Source organism: Crinia signifera, chromosome 1 (assembly GCF_055691185.1).
Source record: "Crinia signifera chromosome 1, ASM5569118v1, whole genome shotgun sequence".
Taxonomy (NCBI): domain Eukaryota; kingdom Metazoa; phylum Chordata; class Amphibia; order Anura; family Myobatrachidae; genus Crinia; species Crinia signifera.
The window spans coordinates 252721676-252745829 of NC_139217.1; the positions used below are offsets into that span (position 1 = coordinate 252721676).

The 24154-nt window shown below is 43.9% G+C and overlaps 1 protein-coding gene across 1 annotated transcript in view; it reads right to left on the reverse strand.

The window, feature by feature from the left end:
* Window positions 1–20810: 20810 nt before the first annotated feature.
* The window catches only part of ABHD8 (abhydrolase domain containing 8), a 32279-nt gene continuing 28935 nt past the window's right edge, over window positions 20811–24154 (reverse strand). Inside the window, exons 4-5 of the mRNA XM_083180146.1 lie at window positions 23799–24015; window positions 20811–21968 (exon numbers count right to left, since the gene is read on the reverse strand). Coding sequence (XP_083036272.1) covers window positions 21816–21968; window positions 23799–24015 — 370 coding nt within the window. The 3' untranslated portion in view covers window positions 20811–21815. The remainder of the gene's footprint in view (window positions 21969–23798; window positions 24016–24154) is intronic.

Genomic DNA, 24154 nt, shown 5'->3' on the forward strand with positions numbered 1-24154 from the left:
GGATACTGAATGGAATACAGCAGTGGTTCCCAAACTGTGTGCCTAGGCACCCTGGGGTGCCTCAGGACACTTGCAGGGGTGCCTTGGGTTGGTAAACCAGGATCAATTCAGATTATTTATGGTCAATGTACCAGGCAAAACCAGTGCTTGTGGCTGCCAATCATAATATATGTTGACAAACAGAAGCAAATTCTGTCCCTCACCAGATAACTGTGACATATAAACACAATGCACTTTAATTTAATATTTTTTCTGAATTTCTCGATAAGATGCATTTGGCCTAGGGGTGCCTTGAAAATATTTTGATGCTCTAGGGCGCTGTGATTCAAAAACGTTTGGGAACCCCTGGAATACAGTATTAATATGTAACACTACAGCTGGTATATAGTATAGGCTGTTTCCGACATTTAACTAAGATAAGTGGTCAGGAAAAGGTTAAACATGCCATAATAAATAAATAAATACACATAATAGAACCAGTACTGCAATTTCTTAGCTCACAATCTCCCACTTCATGGTAAGGTTCCGGTCTCTTCCAGCTGCTCTCTGGTCCATTGCAATGTTTGCAAGCTCAGATCCACACATACAGTAAATGTGGTAGAAGAAGCTGGTACACTAGGCATGTGCAGCAGCTCTGCTCTGTCCCTTAAATGGAATGATGTGTTGGCAGTTCTAGTAATCATATTATATACCAGTGCTATTGTTGTCATAATTTAAGGCACTTACCAAGAGGAGGGGAGGTTTCCGGGCAACCAGAAACCCCCCCTTCGTTTGTCTATGCTCTTGGCAAGTGCCTTAAATTATGACAACAATAGCACTTGTATATAATATGAACAATAGAGCTGCCACCACATCAGTGTAAGGGACAGAGCAGGGCTGCTGTACATGCCCTGTGGGAGCAGCTTCTTCTACCAAGGTTTGCTGTCTGTGTGTGAATCTGAGCCCTCAAACATTGCAATAGACCAGAGAGTAGCTGCCAGGAGGAAGAGACAGGAGCCTTAAAAATAGATGGGAGAATGTGAGCTTAGAAAGTATAGTACTGGTTCTGTTATGTTTGTGTCCAGTTAAACTTGCTGCCCAGTCTTTTGAATAGGATGGTTTCTATTCTCCCGATGCTACCGCTCGCTACCATGGACTCTGCGGTCCCCACGGCGAACGGGAGAATAGAAACCATCCTATTCAAACGACTGGGCAGCTCTCAGCCAATCAGCGGCCGCCCAGTCTTTTGAATAGGATTTCTTTCTATTCTCCCGCTGCGCCCCCGGTCTCTGCTCTGCATCTGCAGTCCCCGCGCCCTGCCTGCCGTTACATCTCGTGCCGCTCCTCCGGACCAGTCCCCACTCCCAGCCTTCTCCTGACACTCCCCCGGACCAGTCCCTGCTTCCACCCTGCTCCTGCCGCTCCCCTAAACTGGTCCCCGCTCCCAGCCTGCTCCTGCTGCTCCCACGGACTGCTGGCTCACCTGCAGTTTCCCCGGACCCTCCTCTGCTCCCCGGATTTTTACATGTAATAAATCGCATCCAATTTATCACACGTAAAAAATGGCACATCCAGGGCCGGTGCTAGGCACCGGAGTGCCCCAGCGCACAACTGCTGAGAATAGGGTAAGCGACGTGTCCGCCCGGCCGTGGGGGGGGCAGGGGGTGTCCGCGATGTGGCTACCTGGCCACTGGGGGGGGGAGAGGGGTGCGCGATGTGGCCGCTGTGCTGCTGGGGGGGAGGGGGGAGTGTTCACTCACCGAACACCTGCTCCTTCCTCCGGCTCTCTGTCCTGCTCCTCTGCTGCTGCTGATGCGGTGGTAGAACTTTCCAGTTTACTACCACCCTCCTTTGGCCAGCGCACTAGGCAAATGCCTACACCTCTAGACCTGCCTAGTGGTGGCGCCGGCCTTGGGCACATCAAGTGCTAAATCTTATCAAGCTCCCCCAGGGAGCTGCCGGGGAAGCTCAGGGGAAGTCGGGCCGACTTGTCCTTAGGACAAGTCACCCTAGTGTATGGGGGCCCTTAGGGGACTAGAAGGACTGGAACGTCAGTCAAACTTTCTGCAATATATCGCATACAATATATTGCATGCACAATAAGCATTCCTTTTTTCCAGAAATCACAGGTGCAGACCGACCAACCTAGGGGGCTCCTATCCCACACTCATGGGGCCGCGCATCGGATTGGATGGAAAACGGTGTGGCACTTTTCAGACAATATATCAACTCAACTGGTGGTAATAGACTGATTTTGTGCAAAATCGTTCTAGTGTATGGGGGCCTTTAGTGATGATAGAAACTTGTATTGCTCAGCCTACTTTTGGTGCCCTGTGCCAGAAAAAGAATTGGCACTTCAGCAACACAACCCATTTTTCAAACTTACTTTAGGCTCATGGGGAAGGAGCATGACAAAACTGGTCCCAGAGAAAGGCCATGCTATTATACCTCTTCATAATAGCATATATTATATTATATAATATATACACATATACATGCGATCTGTAAAAATCACGGCATATGCATCATGGGATATTGGAAAAACATGCATATGCAAGATCCCGCTATTAATTAACTTGTATGGGGAGCTGATGAGCACACAGCTTACCATAATAAGGGGCTCATTCTGGTTGAATCACAAAGCTGAAATGCTGTGTGTTCCCATGGGCATGACCCATGCCCGCCGCTTCACGTTCCCTGCCTGCACTGCTCTGTGCGAATGGGCCAGCAACTATACAAGTCGCCACCTCTGTTCGCAAATGGAGCCTGCACATGCACATAACTACTTATGCACATGCACAGTAGCAAAACATTGCTCCCCTGTGCGAACGGGCAGGGGAGCGTGTCAACCAGCTTGACCTCCTAATTACGCATCGCAGTGCTATTACCGATGCTGCTATTTGCATCAAAGTTGTTGCAGGACACATCTGTACATGTACTTTGTAAAAAATAATCAGCATTGAAATTGAGCAGGTCTATGTAGTGTGCAGTCATACAGCCTTTAAGACAAACACTACATTGATCTGCTCTGCTGATTCTGATATAGTTAGAATTCTCTAACCTTCTGTGCAGAGTCAGACAGCTCAGTGAATAGAGTGTCTGACTGCAATGCAACAGGATGTGGGTTTTAATCCCAGGTATGTCAGCATTTTACATGTTGTACAGGTATCAGTGCTGCTGACAGTGCCACGCTGTGTACAAGACACGCTTCGCACCACACTAGTTATAGCCCTGCCTTCATTATGAGGTTTTAGTGGCACTTCATCCCAATGCGATCAGGTTATTACTGTGAGCTAGTCCTTGGATTATATGCATATGAGGTCCACATGACTGAAGAATGATGACAGGAGTGCAAAATCATTCAGACCAAAATTCCTCAGCGCTATACTATACTATCGCTGAGAATATCACAGGGTGCCGAAGCCGCGCACCTCAAGCTCTGCCGCCGGCTCCCCCGCCCTGCTCGCCCGATTGTCAGCTCGTCCGCTCCCCGCTGTGCTCGGCTGGAGTCCGCTGCTATTTTCAATTCAAGTCTCCCGCTGGACCACTAGCCAACAGGTGCTTGCGGTCCAGCACCCAATCAGAAGCAGCATTGGCTGCTGGACTGCAAGCGCCTATTGGCTAATGGTCTAGGGGAGACTTGAGTATTAAAAATAGCAGCAGACACTGGCTCAGCTGGGCATAGCGGGGAGCGGGCATGCTGAGTGTGGGAGCGGGCTGCAGTTCCCCTTGGCAACAAACTATTTCAGTCCCCCTTGGCAATGAGCAATTTCAGTCCGCCTTGGCAATGAGCTATTTCAGTCCCCGTTGGCAACAAGCTATTTCAGTCCCTCTTGGCAACAAGCAATTTCAGTCACCCTTGGCAATGAGCTATTTCAGGCACCCTTGACAACGAGCAATTTCAGTCCCCCTTGGCATCGAGCATAAAGCCCCTTGGCATCGAGCATGAAACCCCTGGCATCAAGCATGAAGTTCCTACAAATGAGCATGTAGGTAAGTGCCACTTATGTGTCAAATGTGTAATGGGCATTACGGTTTGTTATATAGTATGTAATGGGCATCATGTGTGGCCTTATGTGTAATTGGCATTACGGCATGTGGCTTTATGTCTAACGAGCTACACCACTGTCTACAATATACAGTAAATTTGTGAAAGGAAATACTCTGATGGATAGGGATTATTGCTCAGAAATAATGAAGATCTCCAGACCAACATCATAATGCAAAGGCTGGCTTCCATTGGCTTTTATTAGTATATTAAATACAAACTGATGTACAGTATATGTAGATCAAAAGAGGAACTGGAACCCTAACGTTGATACAGGATAATACAACATAATTTTAGTTATATAGCGCTCTTGATCTCCAGGTACTTTACAGATAGAAAGAACATAATATAGTACAGAAACAATAAAGGCTTTTCATACAATACAGAGAGCATGGAGCATATGCTTGAGTAAACCAGGAAACCTTGAGGAGTCTACAGTGGGGGCCTCTCAAACTTTGTGGGAAGCTGTTTCAGGTACCCTGGGCCCTAATGTAGGCTTTGAAAGGCAAAATGATTTGCCATCTTATTGGCAGCCAGTAGAGGGGTTATGGTATTTTAGATGTCTAGACAATGTCTAGGTCTACAGTTATATGGTCGACCACTAATGGTCAAAAAGTTGACAGGGTCAAAAGGTCAACAGGGTGAAAAGGTGGACAGGGTCCAAAGGTCAACAGTCAAAAGGGTGGCAGGGTCAAAAGGTCAGCAGGGTCCAAAGGTCAACAGTGAAAGGGTCGATATGGTCAACATGGTCAAAAGGTCGAAAGGTATAGAGAGGTTGGCGGCGCCAAGAGTTGCAGCCGTGGGTATATTTGTGGGGCACTAGCTCCCCTTGGGTACACGTTCAAAAAGCAAAGATAAATATACACTTCGGCGCTACTCAGCAGAATTTTTAACAGTATGCCTTGTCTTGCTGGACTCTATTCCTCCTGGTTTTCCTATTTTATGCAACGTCTTAAGGGCACCTACTGACCTTAATAAAGGTCCCTATGTGCCCGTAGAGGTTTCTTTTGTCCTTGTCAGGAAAACACTGGTACTCTCAGCAAAATAGCAAAGGATTACTGACCTTATGCAAAGGCCCTATGTTCATATAAAGGTATCTTTGTCCTATTGTTCTTTCAACAACAACAAGTTTGCATCAACTTCACTCCGCATGTAATCATAGGAAACACACTCACCTCAAAATGAGGCCCTATGTTCATGGAAAGGTATCTTTTAGTATGTCCACGTCCAGTAATCCCCTTGTAATAAGGCTCAGATATAGCCGTAGCAAAAAGATATTTTATTCCAGGACGTATACAATAAAAAACATACAAAAAAATCCAATTAAAATACACACAGTCTTAGGTGAGCCCAAAAGCAACTCACTCCCTGTATCCGGATACTAGGAGGAGTACTACCAGATGGAAAAAGTGGTAAAGGGTCTCACCTATGCTGTGGGTCCAGTCCTCACCAACGCGTTTCGGGCTCTAGGGTAAGCCCTTTTTCAAGGTGTGAGGAGTGTTGTAACATCAGGGTATTTATACCCTCTAAGCAATAAAACACAATATAGACATCTAAAAAACCCGGCCTGGAACAATGATTCCCTTTCCGGTATTCACCTATGTACCTATCTAATACATTCTCAAATAACCTCTCTATCCACTAAACATATATACCGCTATAGTCATACATGTAGGGGAGAGATATACACTATATCATAAATCGGAGAACCATATTCATATGCATTACAGTCCGGTGATCCCGGTTTTCTATTTATCCTCTTCCTCCGTTATGCCGATCAGCTGTTCGCGGGGACTCGTTTTAGCGGAAGTGCGTCATTGCACTTCCGTTTTCGGATCTCCTCCGTCGTTGGAACGCATACTTCCTGACTTTGCGTTCCAAAGTTGCGGGCGCCATTTTGTCTGTGGTCTGTTAGCGCTTGGTGTGTATTCACAGTTTATTTTCTCCACCATATTGGAGATTAACTCCTCGGGGTCCACATATCATACAAACAACATATAAAAAGGAAAATTAGTATTGTGCATCTGGTTATCCTATTTGCCAAACGAAAAAATTAACATTATGCAGCCATTACTAAACCAATAAAACTATCGATAGAAATATATGGGAATAGGGTGTTAAAAATTCTTATGATATATAAAAACTGGTTAAAAAATTGTGGAGTGGTAGGAAGCATACAAAATTCATAGAGAAAATACAAAAATATAAAAATATATAAATATATATGTAAAAAAGTATGAAAACCCATATAAATCTTATGAGTAAAGTGCATAGGAGTGCAAACATGTGCAAATTTTCTAAACAGATTCTCTACAGGGAAAATTCATTTGGGCTGGCAGAATTTATAAAAAACATTTAAGTTCAAATCCAATGTTTAAACCTCGGGGCTCAATAGTTTTATGTGAATATATCTTTTTCATTTCTAGACACGCTAATCTCTTTTCTTTGTCATTGGCCCGCCAATTATCCTTAATAATATTGATACCACAAAAGGATACCAAATGCCCAATTTCCATGTTATGAGTACGTTTAAAGTGGGCTGAAACGTTATGAGTCTCCATCCCCTTTTTTATATTTCTGACGTGTTCGGCCAGGCGTGTTTTTAACATTCTGGTTGTTTTTCCTATATATTGTTTTTGGCACGAACACTCCATTATATAAATACAAAATTTGCTGCTGCATGTGATAAAATCCTCAATTGGAAACCATTCATTAGTCTGTGTTACTTTATATTGTGTAATGGATCCACTTCCTGTTCCTTTACAGGCTCTACATATGGAACAAGTCCCACACCTATAAAATCCTTTTGACTTGATGTGGTTATATGGAGAGGGGGTATTTATTGCACTCTTTAAATAAGGCTTTTTAAATTATTAGCCTTTCTGTATATAAATTGTGGGTTCTCGCTCAGATATTTCTTTAGCATGGGGTCTCCTTTGAGTATCCCCCAATGTTTTTTTATGATTTTCTCTATCTGTTTTGACTGACATGTATACCTTGTAATAAAATTTACACCCGGCTTTTCTTTTGGGGGCTTGGGTATCATCTGCATTTCTGCTCTATTTGCCTGTACAGATTGTCTCCCTTTATTCCTGGCTCGTTCGATGATTTCATCTTTATATCCCTTGCATTTAAACTGGTTCTCTAATTTTTCCGCATGAAACTCATATGTATCGATTTCTGTGCAATTCCTGCCTATTCTCTGAAATTGGCTGCTGGGGATACTCCTTAGCCAATTAATGTGATGGTTGCTGTTATAATTTATAAATGAATTGCAGTCTGTTGCTTTTTCGAAGTTTCTGGTTTTAATCATGCAATTTTCTATATATATATGTAAATCCAAGAAATTCACATGGTTTGAGCTTATATCGAAAGTCAACTTGATGTTCATATCATTGTTATTTAATTCCTGACAGAAACTTTCAAGTGTTGTGTCATCGCCCTTCCAGACAAACATAATGTCGTCGATATAACGCTTCCAGGACACTAGACTGGCACCGTACCTCGCATTGGTATATATGTTCTGCTCTTCCCATCGAGCCATAAAAAGGTTCGCATAACTTGGTGCCAGTCTAGTGCCCATCGCGGTGCCAGTAAGCTGCAGGTAGAAATCATTATTGAACCAGAAGTAATTATTGTTCAATATCAATGCTATACCCTCTAAAATAAAGTTTTTCTTATCTATAGGGGTGCCTTCTTTATCCAAAAAATGCGCAACCGCATTCAATCCCATTGCGTGATCAATGATTGTATACAAAGAGGTCACGTCTGACGTGACCAGTTTGTAATTGGGCTCCCACTCTATGGTTTTTATCATCTCCAGGGTGGCTATTGTGTCCTTTAGATAAGAAGTAGTCTTTAGGACCAGTGGCTGTAAAAGGGTATCCAAGTAGTGTGATAGATTAGACAAAATCAAATTCGTACCCGCCACAATCGGGCGGCCTGGGGGATCATTAATGCATTTATGTATTTTTGGTAAAATATATAGGACAGGTATAGATGGAGTTTCTATCATTATATATTCTTTTACCTTTTCTTCTAACACCCCTTTAAGCATATACATATTTAAAAAGCTTTCTAGTTTTTTACTAATGGTGGCTGTGGGGTTACCTCTCAATTTTTTGTAAGTTTTCACATCCAAAAGTTGCCTATAGATCTCTTTGTTATAATCTGCTGTGTTGAGGATCACCACACTGCCACCTTTATCAGCTGGCTTAACTATTATTTCGGTGTTGTCTTTCAAGGTCTTAATTGCATCCCTTTCTCCTTTTGTAAGGTTAGAATTTTTATTAGGTCTAATCTCCATTTTCTCGAGATCGTCCCTTACTAATTTTTCGAAGGATTCCACTAAACATCCTCTTTTATGTGTGGGATTAAACGTGGATTTCCTCTTGAAGACAGAGATGGTATCTACCTGGGTTTCCACTATTTCATTAGTATCATCGCATCCTTGATCTTTATCCTCAAAAAAGCGCTTCAGTGCCAATTTGCGCACAAATTTCTGCAAGTCAACAAATACCTCGAATTTGTCTACCCTGTTGGAGGGGGCAAATTTTAGGCCCTTCTCCAACAGGGCAGTCTCATCCGCCGTAAGTTGGTGACTGCTCAAGTTTACTATTTTAGTTTTATGTTCTTCCACCTGGATATTAACCTCAGTGGGCGTTTTTTCTGTCTCTATACTGGGGTGTTTTTTTCTTCTTTTTCTTATTCTGTTGTGTCCCTTGCCTCTTTTTCCCCGGGATCTGATGTTTTTGGTTATCTGTGTTTCGGGGTCTCGGGACCTGGTTCTAAAAAATGTTGTTCCTCATCCCTTAATGTATTGAACCTGTTCTCAGTTTCCCAATCTGTTCTTTCCTCCCTCCAATTGTCTTTTTGTCTGAAATTCCTTTTTCTCCATCTTTTTTCTTTGGGTTTCTCCCAATACTGGTTCTCTCTAATATCTTCGTTCCAGTGATTATTTTTAAATGGTCCTAGATCTTCCTTATTTCTATCATTTTGATACCTAGGGGGATAATTTCGGTTTCTTACTGGTGTTTCCTCTCTCTTATAATGATACCTACTTTGATTGGTAGGGTGATACCTATGTTTATATTTTTTAATGGGAGTTTGGGTTGGTACTATCTCCCGGGAACCTTCTTCCTGTTCTTTTTGTGCAAAGCGTACCTCATTTCTGGTGAGACAGTGCTGATTACCCTTTTTATAATCATTCTTGTCTCTCCAGAATTTCTTCTTTTTCTTTAGCATAAGTTCTTTTTCATGGTCAAAAGGTCGCCATGGGGGGAAAGGTCGATATGAGGTTTACATGGATTTTTAATGTCTATGTTAACATAGGTCAACATGGATAAAGTTTACACTCTACAACATGGATAATGCTACACTCGCCATGGTTCGGGCTCGGTGCCTCGCTGCGCTCTGCACACTATTCTGTTCACCCTCCACGCTGTAGTGGATGGTAGAGTAGGTCAACAGGCATTAAGTCGACACCTGAAATAGGTCGACAGGGCTAAGGTCAGAAGTTGACACAAACATTAGGTCGTCAATGTGAGACCCAAGGTCTAAGGTTGACAGTCAAAAGGTCAGGTATTTTTTTAGCCGTCATGTGCCGACAGGTGGTATTTCATGCCCTACCATCCACTACAACATGGTGGGAGATAAAAATAGTGTGCTGAGCACAGCGAGGCACCGTGCCCAAAGCATGCCGAGTGCAGCAATCTATGGGTGGAGGCAGGGTACATTTAGACGGTGTCCATGTCGACTATGTCAACATTGAGGACAAGAAATGTGAAAAACTCATGTCGACCTTTTGACTTTTGACCTAATGCATGTGTCAACCTTCTGACCCTGTCGACCTTAGCAATGTCTTTCTATTCCAGGCGTCGACCCAAGGCCTGTCAACCTTCAGTTGTGGGCCCAATGCATGTTGACCTAAATTGGGTCAACCCAATGACCCATTCCCGCTGGAACAGAGCTGATTGGTTAGTAGTTGGGCAGCTGCAGTTTTGTAACAACTGTAAGTGGTACAATTATTTTGCCGTGAGACCAAGGTAGAGGACATTGTCATACTGAGATGATACAAATGATTGTATTACTTATGTCAGATCTTTAGCCGGAATTATATATGTGATGCTGATTATAATCATGATGAATGAATGAGGATTTGATTATGGCTGATTTGTGATGATTCAGTGTCAAGCCACCATCCAGGGAGGAGAGAAAATTTCGGTACTTGTTTCCTAGAACGGCCACAATCGCGGGCATCATGTACCTTAAAGTTAAGGTACACGATGCCCGCGATGGACCCGATTTCCTTTGAAATCAGGTCAATTTTACCGTCAAAGGCAAAATCGGGGGCATCGCGTCGGTCCCGGCCATTAACATTGCCCCCGACGTGACCGACGCGATGCCCGCGATTTTGCCATAGGCTTCAATGTTAAAATATTTTTTAACATTGAAATCGAGAGAATCGCGTTGGTGGCACAAGATGAGATAGACTTGATTAAGTCCATCTTACATAGGAAACAATGTGAAATGGGCCAATATGACCCATTTCACATTGTATATGGCCCTGTTGTCACCCCACGATTGACGTCAACCCGAAGCGTGGCAAACGCAGCGAGCCCCGCGAGGGGACGCGTATACCTGTGAAGTTATACGCGTCCCCTCGCCACGCTTCGGGCTCGGTGGCTCGCTGCGCTCGCCTCACTTTATATTCTCAACTCCACGCCGACGTGGATAGTAGGGGTACGAAAAGGTCGGAGGACGCACACCGCCGCCCCTCGCGGGCTCGCTGCGCTCGCCACGCTTCGGGTTGGCGTCAATCGTGGGGTGGCGGCGTTGAGGGGGTAAAATTGGGGGTCTGGGGAATATTTTACATTGAATCCAATGTAAAATAGGGTCCCAGGGACCCTATTCACATTTGATTAAATGTAAAAATCGGGTCGATCGCGTCGGTTGCATTGCATACAATTTGGTCGCATGCGATGCGACCAACGCGATTTTGCCGACACGACCACCCCGATGCAAATCGGTGTGGCCGTGCTAGGAAACAAGTACCAAAATTTCCTACCCTCCATAGGGAAGGCTTTTTTACGGTCAAGGTAGTAAAAGTATGGAATTCTCATCCACAAGAAGTGGTGTCGGCAGACACAATAAATACATTTAAATTGAGGAGGGACAAGCATTTATTGGATAAAAACAGGGGTACAACCGATAAACATTATTTAGCCAAAAGGGGAATCGAAGTAAAAAATTCAAATGAGGATTTCACATCCAGACAGCACCCTCTAACGCAGGACTGGGCAACACTGGCCCTCCAGATGTTGATGAACTACACATCCCAGCATGCCTTGCATCAGTTTCAGCATGGCCACATAGCAAAACTAATGCAAAGCATCCTGGGATGTGTAGTTCATTAACATCTGGAGGGCCGGTGTTGCCCAGCCCTGCTCTAACGGGTCCTGTAAAAGGTGTAACGTGATGCACGGAAGTCTTAATTCAACCTAAACTGTCAAACAATAAAGATAAATATAGTTTGCTTTACCACTGGCCATCTTGTTTTATAAAAAACATATCTTTTGCTTTATCGTTTGTACACACTGACCTATATGCACCTAGTCATAAATGACAAAGGTAAATTTTGACTGCACGTACAGATGAGAAAACGGGACCCACTGAATGATATGCGCAATAATATTGTTAACTATATCATTATCATGCATATCATCTGCCTTTATCTCATGGGCCCGATTCAGACCTGTACACAGTGCTGCAAATTAGCAGCCCTGCCGATAATCAAACGACCGCAAATGCACATGTTTTGTAGTGCACATGCGCAAGGTCCCTGTGTGAACAAACCCAGTGACGGCCTTTTTATGCAGGCTGTACCGTGGGTGATTGACGTTTGTAGGAGCTAGGAGGAAACCGGACGTTTATTGGAAGTGTCAGGAAAAAAACATGCGTTAATGGGAGGACCTTTGACATTAGCTCTGACCCTGATTGAGCCATCCTTCGAAATAGTCACAGGCGACTCGGCCGCTGATGTAAAAATGCATCATGAAAAAAAAATAGTACCTTTCCCCAGGGGTGTAACTAGAACTCTGTGGGCCCCATAGCAAACCCCCCCCCCAGCTTTTGTCACTACAATGCCCTGCCAAGCAATGTGCAGAAATTGGTATCACTAATATAAATTTACATGTCACTTTTACGGAAATACCCTGCATCGGTGCGTACGGGCAGCTTCCGGTCCGTTCTGACGCTGTAAGACCGTGCAGAATTGTTGTGTTGCCACCGCACACACACGGTTTGGATGTTGTCCGAAAACACACCCTCTTCTTAGAGAGGGGAGTGGCGTACACTTGAGCGTACGCCACCGTATACGGACGGGTCTCTATTGTTTTCAATGGAAAACTCAGCGTATGTCACCGATCGTGAGAGTGACTGACGTCCGTGCACGCTGGCATACCCTTCACATATATGGACCTGCTAATCTAGCCTTTCAACTATGATTAAGCCAATTAAATTAAATTCTAATTGTTATTCAATTATTGTTTTCTATTACCTCAATTGTCTACCTTAATGAACAGCCTAATAAAAATACATTTTACCTCTCCTTACATGTATATTTATTATGTTCTAATGTTGCATTTTAATCACTATCTATGTGTCCCCACATTGGTTTTACTTTTAAATAAAGTTATGTTGATGTTACAGTGAAAAAGTTGACACATGTCGACTTCTGTGAATTGAGTGTCCTGCTTTTTAAAGTATACAAAAACACTTATTGAATGGGTGTAGATGGTTATAAAATAACTACCTTGACATATATATATAAGCAGGTCTTAGAATGAATCTTACCTAAAATTAAACCAACCTTTACATGTAGAGAAGTGTAGAAAGATATGCTTCCAATGTGTTTGAGTGCTGTGTGTGGCTTGCAGGTAGTGAAATAATGGTTTTGACTTAATAGGCTGCAGCATTGCTTATTACATTCAGGTGTATGTGTTTGAGTAGTAATCAGCGTTAATTAGCAGACCCAGGCGTCCGCTCTCATGCGTTATCTGTAGGGGTGGTCTGGAGGTGGCGGCCGCCTGTATTGTTTCCGAAATGCACGGTGCTTTCGTCGATCGAGCGGTAGTAGCAGCGTACATTTTTTGTGCACACCCCCGTGTACTCCCATGTTTACGCCCAGTTTTCCTCATTACTTCGGCCGCTCCCCTCAACACACCCCTATGCCGCCCACAATGACAGTACTCTTGCGGACAGGTTTTTTCGCACGTAAAGAACCGTTCGTGTGCGTTGTGCAGTCGTCGCGCCTGCGCATTGCGGAAGGTACGCATACGCAGATCAAAAAAAAAACCGGAACGTACGCTTACGGCCCAGCCGCACGAACCAGAATAAACCCCTTAATTTGGTAGGGGAGAATAGAAAAGATTGGAGGAGGGGTAACTATGTATGCGAAAACAACAAAAATTATACATTAATACAAAATTGCTGATGAAAAAATAGAGGCCTGTTGGATGACAATAGAATCAGTGGTGAAGGATATTATTTTTGTTGGGCTTATTTACGTTAAGGCAAGAAAGCAACGTTACAAAGTAATGAGGAAGACCAGACAGATGCTTGGTTGCATAGCGAGAGGAATTAGCAACAGAAATAAATAAATAAATGTCACTGTATAGGTCATTGGTACGTCCTCATTTTAACTATTGTGTTCAGTTCTGGAGGCCATATCTTTAGTATATAAATACATTAGAGACAGTACAAAGAAGAGCAGCTCAAATGGTGCATGGCCTACAGCACAAAACTTCCCCAGAAAGCAGAGCCGGCCTTAGGCATAGGCCAACTAGGCAATTGCCTAGGGCATTTGGAATGCCTGGGGGCAGCAGCAGCTTCTGCTGATTAAAATGATATGCAGCATGCCTATATTCTGTGTGTGAGTGAGGCTGTATCTGCATATGAAATAGTGTATTCATGGAAATCACTGTAACATAGCATTCTGTATGCAGGTACAGCCACAGTCGCTCACAGAATATAGGCATGCCACATATTATTTTAATCATTGGAAGCTCCTTGTGTGTGCTGGTCATAATAATGCAAATAAGACAAATTTTCAGCAAAAAAGGCACCCAACGTTAGCAGAACTGGCCAGGAGCTGCATGGCCTATTGAGGCAAGATGTATGAGGAAACATCTGTATCCAAGCAGAGGTCACAGTGTTAGCGGCTGTGCGAGTGCTGTCTGCGGGTGGGTTGGTTATGCAATAGTGTTCGGCATATGTGTAAGGGGCATTATGTGTGTCATGTATAAATGCGTTAATAATGTGCGACATTTGTAACAGGCATTATGTGTGTCATGTGTATAAGGGCATTAATAATGTGCAGCATATGTGTAAGGGGCATTATGTGTGTCATTATGTGTATGAAGGGCATTAATAAAGTTTGGCATAATGTGTAAGGGCATTATTTTTATATGGACATTAATAATGTGTGTCATGTGTAAGGGGCATTACTGTGTGGTATTATCAGGGGTGCCGAGAGAAAGGGGTAGGGGGTACAAATTACCCAGGCCAAAGTCTGATGGAAGGGCCCAGTGGGGGCCTCGGGCCTCCTCCCCTAAGGGTATAATGTGAATAATGTGACGAGTAATGTATATAAGGTAAAGTGGTACTACTGTGTGATGTAACGTGAATAAGGGACACCATCGCATGATATAATGTGAATAAAGTTGCACTACTGTGTGGCATAATTTGAATTGGGGGTACTATTGTGTGGCCATGCCCCTTCCCAGCAAGAACACACCCCTGTTTGGGCTGCGCACCGAATGTGTGCACTGTTTCTATTTAAAATATTGTGGGTAGGAGCACCAAAATGATGACTGCTATGATGAGGATTGATGGTGCTGGGAAAGGGGAGCAGGGTCAGAGGTGGAACTAGTGGCGGTGCTAGGGGGCACCAGCCAAAATCTTGCCTAGGGCATCAGTTAGGCTAGAGCCGGCTCTGCCAGAAAGGCTAATAGATCTATATACATCCATACCAGGCCTCAAGGGTCATATGGGCCCAAGCATCAGCCACATAAAACAATGTAGCCATTTGCCTGTTACAAGTTTTTAAACTGCTCATCATGCATTTAACTAAAACACTTACCCTGTCACTTGGTCCGGACCAGCTGACATTGTACATCAGCCCTGCCCCTTGCCTGTCTTTTGCCATCGCTGCATGGAGGAAGGTTCCAATGTGAAGAGAAGTCATGGCTGGGGGGGATCCAGCTTCATGCTCTCGATCCCACTGCCATAGCCTTTTATGACACCAATCCAATTGCGGACCCAGAGGACGTGAACCCTTTCCATATAAGTATGGGGTGTAAGTGGCCTCAAGCCTACACACACGCAAACACACTCAAATTTGTAATTTTTTAATACTATGGATCTGTGATACAAAAAAAGGAAGAGGAATGCATAGTTTTACACATATATGGGGACATTCTGGTTCATACGCTCGTCTGCGCATTCGTTGAGGACATTCTAGTTTATATGCTCCTCTGCGCATTCGTACAGGGGAGCGATGTTTTGCTACTGCACATGTACAAGCGCATTTATGCGCATGTGCAGGCTCCGTTTGTGAACTGACACAGCAATTGTATAGTTGCCAACCCGTTCGCACAGAGATGTGCGGGTAGGGGGTATGGGGCGGCGGACACGTGTAGCGCCCATGGAATCACCCAGCTTAACATGGGTGTTCACAGGAAAACGTTGGGCATTCTCATGGTAATTCACCCATGAAGCAGGTACTGGGGGTGGGCAGCTGACATCCCGTACAAGGGCGCCACAAATCTGAGTCACTAGAGACTTAGATTTGGGAGCGCTGTAGAAATCATTCGATGGTCAGTGACCATCAAATTAATTTAGACCCGAGCGCAAGCTGCGAATGGCTGTTTATGCAAACCAGCCATTCGCATGCGTGCGGGTAAAATCGTCGTACGTGCGCACGGCGGGCAGGTGTTCATGGGTGGGCAGGTGTTCATGGGGGTGGTGAGTCAACCAGAATGACCTCCATAAGCTCATATATTTTTTAGTTTTGGTAAATGATCAGTTTATCAGAACACAAGTTGTTCATGTTATCACTAATTATATTACACTAGATGGCGCTATCTCTCACAGAATGTCCATGGGAATGATTGAAATCATAGCATCCACATAACAAAGACAACAGTTTTCCCAGTTGTGAAGGGTTTAAGGCACAAGGAATGGGATCAGGTTGAAAGCACTAATCTAATGCTAAGAGATTAGAGGAGATGTATCCCTTTGATGATGAAGATATACTGAAATGTAGCCGAGTTTCTAAAGTAGATGCTGTTATTGCTGACTTGTCTGCTGGAAGCACTGTTCCATTAGCTGATCACATGGATAGGAATATGAAAAGTACATTAAAAAATATGGTACTTATGTAGTATCTGGGCTGCCGATTTTGTGATTGTATGCCTTACCTTAAGGCATACAATCAGATGCGATGCGATTTTGCATAGGATTCAATGTTAAGAAGGTCCTGTTCATTTCCCCACTATCCAAGTGGGCATAGAGTTGATTTTATATAGCGTGGCGAGCGCAGCGAGCCACCGAGCCCGAAGCGTGGTGAGCGAAGCGAGCCCCGCGAGGGGATGCATATTTCTTAAAAAGTATTCTGTGTCCCCTCGCGGGGCTCGCTACGCTCTCCACGCTTCGGGCTCGGTGGCTCGCTACGCTCGCCACAGGTTTATATCCTACTCCATGCCCACTTGGATAGTGGGGAAAGGAAAAGGACCCCTTTTTCCCATTGAATTCTATGTTAAAATGGACTCAGACCGATTTGGTCGCATGCGATGCGATGTGATGCGATCTGATCCGATTTCTAAATCAAACGCCCAGATACTACATAAGTACCAAAAATATTTCAGATGTATGCACCACATTGAAATCATCATAGACTCATTGCCAGGGCATTAAGGCTAAGGGGGATACATTCTATATGAATATTAAGGGCAAGGTACACAGATTGAATGTTGGTTTTGGCTCTAAACCAAAACCAAAGGAAATTGACGCCATGTTGCTGTCTAAAAATGACTATTGACATCCATGGGGGGTTTAAGCTACAATTGAAATCTGACATCATTTTTTTTTTTTTCCCTATTATGGATCTGATAATTAAAAACTGGCGGCAAATAGAGGTTTAAAACTGTCAACGACCCCAAATTAGAAGCACTGGATTACTATGATCTGAACATGCTTTATTCTGTCTCAATTATTAGCAAGGGTTAACTTCAAAAAATATGTGTGGGGTCCCCTCAAATCAATAACCAGCTCCGGACCACTCAGCCTGGGCTGGTTTGGGAATGAAGGGGGGGGGGGGGGTGTTTGCATGGGTTTCCCCTTTTACCAGGGGCAGAAGCTATACCAAGGATAGGGGTGCATCCTGTCATAACAGCAACCAGCCACAAGCTGGACAACCAGGATCTGATTTCCTTGTGAAGATGGTACTCCCCAAAAATGTGACTTCCTGCGGTGTCAATCATCCCTGGGCCCTTTGTGCGTGGTGGGTGCTGGAGTTTATATTGTTTGATACAGGTGTACTGCAAAGCACATAACAGTGAGGCTTTGGATTGAGTATAAAGTCTGCCACAGTCTGAGTGAGCTGAGTGTTGAAAGAAGCACATGTCCTGCTTTGCATCCTTGCTGTGTCCAGACACCTGCCTCCTGGAGCCTGCCTGCCACCATTGGCATCAGGAGGACCTGGCACTCTGACTCCTATCCTGTGTCAGGTCTGAAACGCCTAAGTTGTATGACCAATGGGGGAACAGGCACATGAGGGCTATGTGTGATGGGGCCACAGGAGGGATAACCGTGATGGGAGGGACAGGAGGAATCTTTATGATGGGGGCACAGGTGGGATAATTGTGATGGGGTTACAGGAGTGATAATTGTGTAATAGGAAAAAATATGTGTAATTAATGACAATTAATAAATGTGCAAAGGGGGGCACAAAACTTCTCATTACGCCACTACCATTGGCTCCAAACACTGGAAAATGGTCAAAAAAATACCCTAATCCAATTCCGACCAATTGTATGTTGATTGTAGGTAAATTGAGCATGTTTTGGCAGTTTAGATCCGATACCAAACCGATGTGTGTCCCCGTTTTAACAGATCCTCCCTGCAGATCGGATTGGGATCATATGCAGATTGTTAGCAGATCGTATGCAGATAGTGTGCTCCAACAGACCGTGCGACCATCATTGCCAGCATTTTGTTCCCACTGACAGATTGAATAGATACATCTTTAGGTGTGTACCCAGATCAACCAGCATATGCAGGGACAGCGACTTATTTTTTGGTAACTTTGCAGCTGCCAAATTACCAATTTGCTTCCCGTGAAACCACTAAGCTATCATTTATCTATTCCCTGCACTGTAAACGATGAGACTTAAGGCCCATACACACTGGGCGACTTTGAACTGAAAGACGCTCAAAACAGCAAGTTTGAGCGGATTTCAGCTCAAAGCCGCTCAGTGTGTATGGCCCGGCGATGAGCGGTGAGCGCTGCTTCATCGCCAGGAAAGCCAATCATCTGCTGGGCAGGGTGAAAGCCGCTCAGCGATGAAAACGGTCATCGCTGTCCATAGCCGCTGGGCAAAATCACCCAGTGTTTATGGACCTTTACATAGACTTAGCTCCTGTAAATCCAGGTTTTCAGCTATTACCCTACTAAAAAAAAACAGCACTCCACATTGCTCTATGGATGGTCACCAATGGTCCACCACCGGTAGTAGATGGACATTGTGATGTTGACATACTGAATGCATAATCACAAAACCCTTGATAATTCAAAGTTTATTTATGTGGCTTCTAAACAATGATTGTGTTGGTCATCTGGCAGCATCTTTATGTAGCAGGTCTATATATCATTAATAGTCTAATTTGGGAGCAGTGTATCCTACTGGTGATAGGAGAAAGTACAGGAAAAAAGCAAGTTTAGTCTTGGAGGAACCTGCACAACCTTTTCATTTTGTGATGCTTGGAGAATGGGCACCTATCCATCATCTATCATTGTGCTCTGCTCATACTAGATTTCACTGTTGTTTCTTCACATTTGACACATGAACAAAGTGCAACTCACTGAGCATTTTATACTGTTTTAATGTCTTAATAGACTTATTAACCATATTAAATATTTCCTAATGTTCTCATGACTATCGTGGACTGTAACAGATTGTGGTTGGATGCTGTGTCTATAAATTTGCCATTAAAGGAATAGAGATATTGGTGAAATGGAATCAGTCAATCGATCCATTGTAAAACACACACACACACACAAACAAACACACACACTGTTTTAAACTGAGATGTACAGTATGTGAGCTTCTATTTTAAGTAAAGGTTGTTTTATACTATTCTGACGTGTGCGCTCTCCATTGCTATTATAACTCCTCAGAAATCTGAGCCTGTGGCTTGGAGTCTGGAGATGCAGCACTGATTGATCTCACTTGGGGCGGGATGTATTAAAATACATCGCCGCCCGTGATGGAGACCCCCCGCGATACCTGTACTGTGGTGTGCGGGGGGTCTCGTCATCTCCCTGCTGCCTGCCTCTCCCCTCACACCAGGGAAAGCTAAGCAGGCTGTCCCCGGCGCCTCCTCCTCCCCCCTGCAGCCGGAAGGATGTCCGGCTGCATTACTAGGGGGTGGAAGTGCTTACCTTCCGGGTCCAGGAGGAACTGGACTAAGGTAAGCCAGAGGGAGGGGGAGAGGGGGGTCGGTAGGTTTGCGGTGGAGGCGTCGGGCAACGAAAAGAAGCCCATAGGCTTCTATAGGGTTGGGTGGCGATACCCTACAATGCGGTAAAGTGGCGGTGGGGTTTTAATACAGCGGTAAAACGGGCTTTACTGCATTTTCCCCTTAGTACATCTCGCCCTTGGGAAGAGGTCAAGTAAACAGAGACCTAAAGTGCGGGACTGATATTGTGGACTTGCCTGCTCCCTATTTTTCAGGCAGTCCTCCACAACCAGGGAAGCGTGTCCAGATCTCATGCATACTGATCGCATCCTAGTGAACCAAGCAGGATGAAGAGATTATACATAGATTTGCGGTGCTATATGAAGGGGGCAGGACTAAATGATTCAAATGTGCCACAGACCTGCAAATCACAGAATTTTGGGAGTGGAGTTAAGTGACTGATAGCCCTTTAACACAACCTGACGTTTCAAGCAGTGTCTCCTTTTTGTGCTTCTCCGGAATAAGGGTCATCAAAAAGATAGGCAACTATGGTTTGCATGGAACTCTGCATTAGATCCAACGTTTGCGTGTATCTGCTGATTCTTCAGATACAAGACACTATTTCCTGGGCAGTGTCACAAACACTGGGGAAGATGTATTAAGCCGCCAATAAACTCCTACTCCCGCCATTTTTCAAACACAGCTGATTGGCTGGTTATCACTTTTCCAGGCTTAATACATCTGCCCCATTGTTACTCAAGTTATGGGCAAACTGGTACCAAACATGACAAATAAAGGGTATTAAAGAATCTCCCTCTCTTTATACATAAGGCTAAATACTCCTCACCTCTGACGTGCAGTATTACCAGTTTCCACAAGAGGCCACTCAATGGATCAAATTTCTCCTTAACAGTAAGTGAAAACAAAATGATCTGGATATGGAGAGAGGGAGCTGTGAAGACAGAGATCGGAGGTAGGAGCAGATAGGGACTAAGCTGTCATTGTGGCAGGCATTTAACTAGTAATAATTTAAGTCTTGTGAGAATTGTAATAAAATATCTATTTATTATCGCCCATAACATATACACATCTCAACATTATAGTAATATATAGGTATAACCATTAAAGGAAAGTGTAATGTGTTGTCTTTAGACCTATAGCATATTTACATTCCATTTTAATGTGCTGTAGATAACATTGTTACATTTCATTGAATCCTTCATATACCGGCTGATGTTACCTCCATAAGGAACAGAAAAGACACAAGAAAGAATATCATAAATGACAAGTTGTTACCTGTGGTGCCTGCTTACACCCCCATGTGTACACGAAGAGCAAAGGCAGGCACTGATCCTAAATATCAGCCACATAGAATACATTGTAAAAATGATTTACATTTCTTGATGTGTTCTTTATCTGACTTAGTTCCTACATTTGGCCTCTTACTAACCAGTGGGCCTTACATATAAAGATAAATTGTATGTTAATACAATACTGTTTTGCTGCCAATGATTTATTGTTGGCAATAAAGAAGTATACAGCAAGCTGTATACATCCATAGATGTTTTGAAGATGGATTGTCAATGTATTTTGCTTTATAATAATAATTATTCAGTATCTTATATTCACGTCATTGTCATCAGTTCTCATTGCTCTAAAAGATATCCCTTCCTCTTAGTTGGGCCAATGGCCAACAAGGTTCTTTAAAGGGCAACATATCACAATTCTACAGTAAGCGTCAATCGGATGTGTTACCAGCAAGGGACCTTGGACAACCTCTCCCCATTTCCTACAACTTGTTACGGCTGAATAGAAGGTCAAGTGATGGAGGACCTCTTTTATAAGCTGTAGTATATTACATTCCTGATTTATTGTGAACAATATTCTCTCCGGACGCCATCTTCTGGGAGCCAAAGTCTAAAACCTTGGCCAGTAGTTTGCAGACCACTAGACGTCTCCTCCAAACTTAGAGACTTAGGTCACTGTTTGGGATAATAGCAGAAAAGTCTCTCTTCTGTTTCTCGATATGGCCAGCTATGACTTTTCCTCTTCACTCATTCACACCTTCTTCTGCAGCTGTGTTCTGCACATCTGGCTCCCACAAGAAAAACTCATGGAGTAGAGTGTTAACAGTTTCTGGACACTCCAGCATGACCATATGGCTGCCCTCTTCTATGATCTTCAGAAACGTGATGAGCAGGATCTGTGGGCATGAGCAAACACAAGAAATGAAACCGCTGCTCCAGATACTAGTGTACATGCCTTATGAAATGTAACAAACTAGATTATGTAAAATTCATCATCAATCTTTATGAAAGTTTCCATTTCATGACAGAAGTGAATGTATTTGCTATTACATGTAACTAATCTTTTAGACCAGGGGTGGGGAACCTTTTTTGTGCCAAGGGCCGTTTGTATGAGGGAAAAATCCTTAGGGGCAATATGTAAAAATGTCTCTTACAAATTGTCCTGCTGCAGCCGTTCCATGCTCCAGCGGCTGCCGCTGAATAGGACTGACAGTCTCCGGCTGCTGTTGATGAAGAGGAGTCTTGCGAGAACTACCAACCTCTTGCGAGAATTCCCCTGTATTTGACTCCCGGCAAAGCCACCGGGCAGGCCACTCAGAACGGCTACGGGGGCCGCACACGGCCCACGGGCCTGAGGTTCCCCACCCCTGTTTTAGACACCTAACTAGTATATAATGCTTTATCGTCAGCAATTTAGACTAGGACAGACTCCCTGCACTTTCCTACAGTAGAAAGATTAGGTAGACATTTGATGGCATTGATCTTTCTGGCGACTTTCTGTGACCTATCTTTGGTGACATGCTACACATTGGCAGTGGTGTCAAACAGCGGGAAACATTATTTGTGGCTCTATGTGCCAGCAAGGACTAACAGCCCATGACTGTTTCTGCATGCTAATTCTAGTAGAATTAAAAGTACCAGAATGCACAAGGGTAATACATTCTTTCAAAGGTAGTGCCACAAATGGGCACTACAAATGTTGGTCCCCTTAGTAAACACAAATACTGGGTAACCTTAGTATAGCAAACAAAAAAAAATTACTATGCCCCAACAGTTTAATAAAAAACAATGACTTGAAAGGTATCCTATCAGCAGCGGTATTTAACCGCTGCTAGTAGGTTCCCTCTGTGCTATTCTATGAGCCTCTATGGCAGCATCCTTTTCCTCATATTTGTGCAGTTATCGCGGATTATGCTTTGGGTGCCTCAGGCACGAGAAATATATTCCCCGATAAGCAGCAGCAGGGGCCATGATAACACATGGGATTGGGAAATTATCCCTGATCCCATGTGTTTTGGTGCGAATGTGAGTCCATTTTTTGCAGATAAAAATGGCCTGTAATTGGATACCGAGACATTGGGCCCGATTCATGGTTGTTCGCTGGGTCTGCAAATTCGCAGCCCGAGCAATAATATGGCATCCGTTTAGCGGGGCGGCTCCGATCACTCGCCGCACAGCAAGCAGGTCTGAATCGTTATTAATCATGATATCTAGCTGGGGTTTTTTTGGGATGAAAATGCATCGGGGCTAATTGGATACCCCCTTTATCTCCTGTTTTGACTAGAGAAATCACTCCTGATTGGCTGCTCATAAATTTAGCAGATGTGGTGAATTAAGAAATATGTGGTGTGTGCACGCATATATAAAGTGACTTCAGGTCACTTACATATGCGTGCACATTCGGGAGGAAATGGCCGGTGATGTCCAAATGCAAAGGATTAGCAGCGTAGAGCAGGTTCTACTTTTTTCTCATGAAAAGGGGCGGGTGCGCTAAAAGTTAAGATGCGCTCTAATCAAGCCCAAAAATGCCCTACTTCGGATAGATTTCTGCTTGCATAATCCTGATAAGTGACAGTCTCTGGAAACAGCAGAATACAGTACTGTAGCTCCTGGTCATGAGATACACTTGGATGTGCCTCACTGACTCCTAGTGCAAACCTACAGCCATACAATCTGCACATGCCAGCTAAAAGAACTCGTTTACAGGCTTAGTTTGAATCATTTACCTCTGCCATCCTTTGATCTTCATCAAGTGGAACAAATTTGTCATGCATGCCATGCACCAACAAAACAGGGACGGTTAGCTCCGCATGGTAGACCTCATCCCCCTCTGGCCAGTATTGGCCACTCATCATGGCTCGTAACACAAACGATGACACATTAAAGGCATTACCCTCTCGCAGGAGTTGTTTCTCTTTGGCACCTTGTCGAGCAAAGCCAGCCCTGGCAAATGAGAGAGAATTCATCACAAAGCTGCTAATAGCAATACAGTTACACATGCTTTATATCATACTCACAACTGTGCAATGTATTATTAACTCTTACTCCTATTGCAGTTTTAGCCTTCAAATTCAGCAGTGAC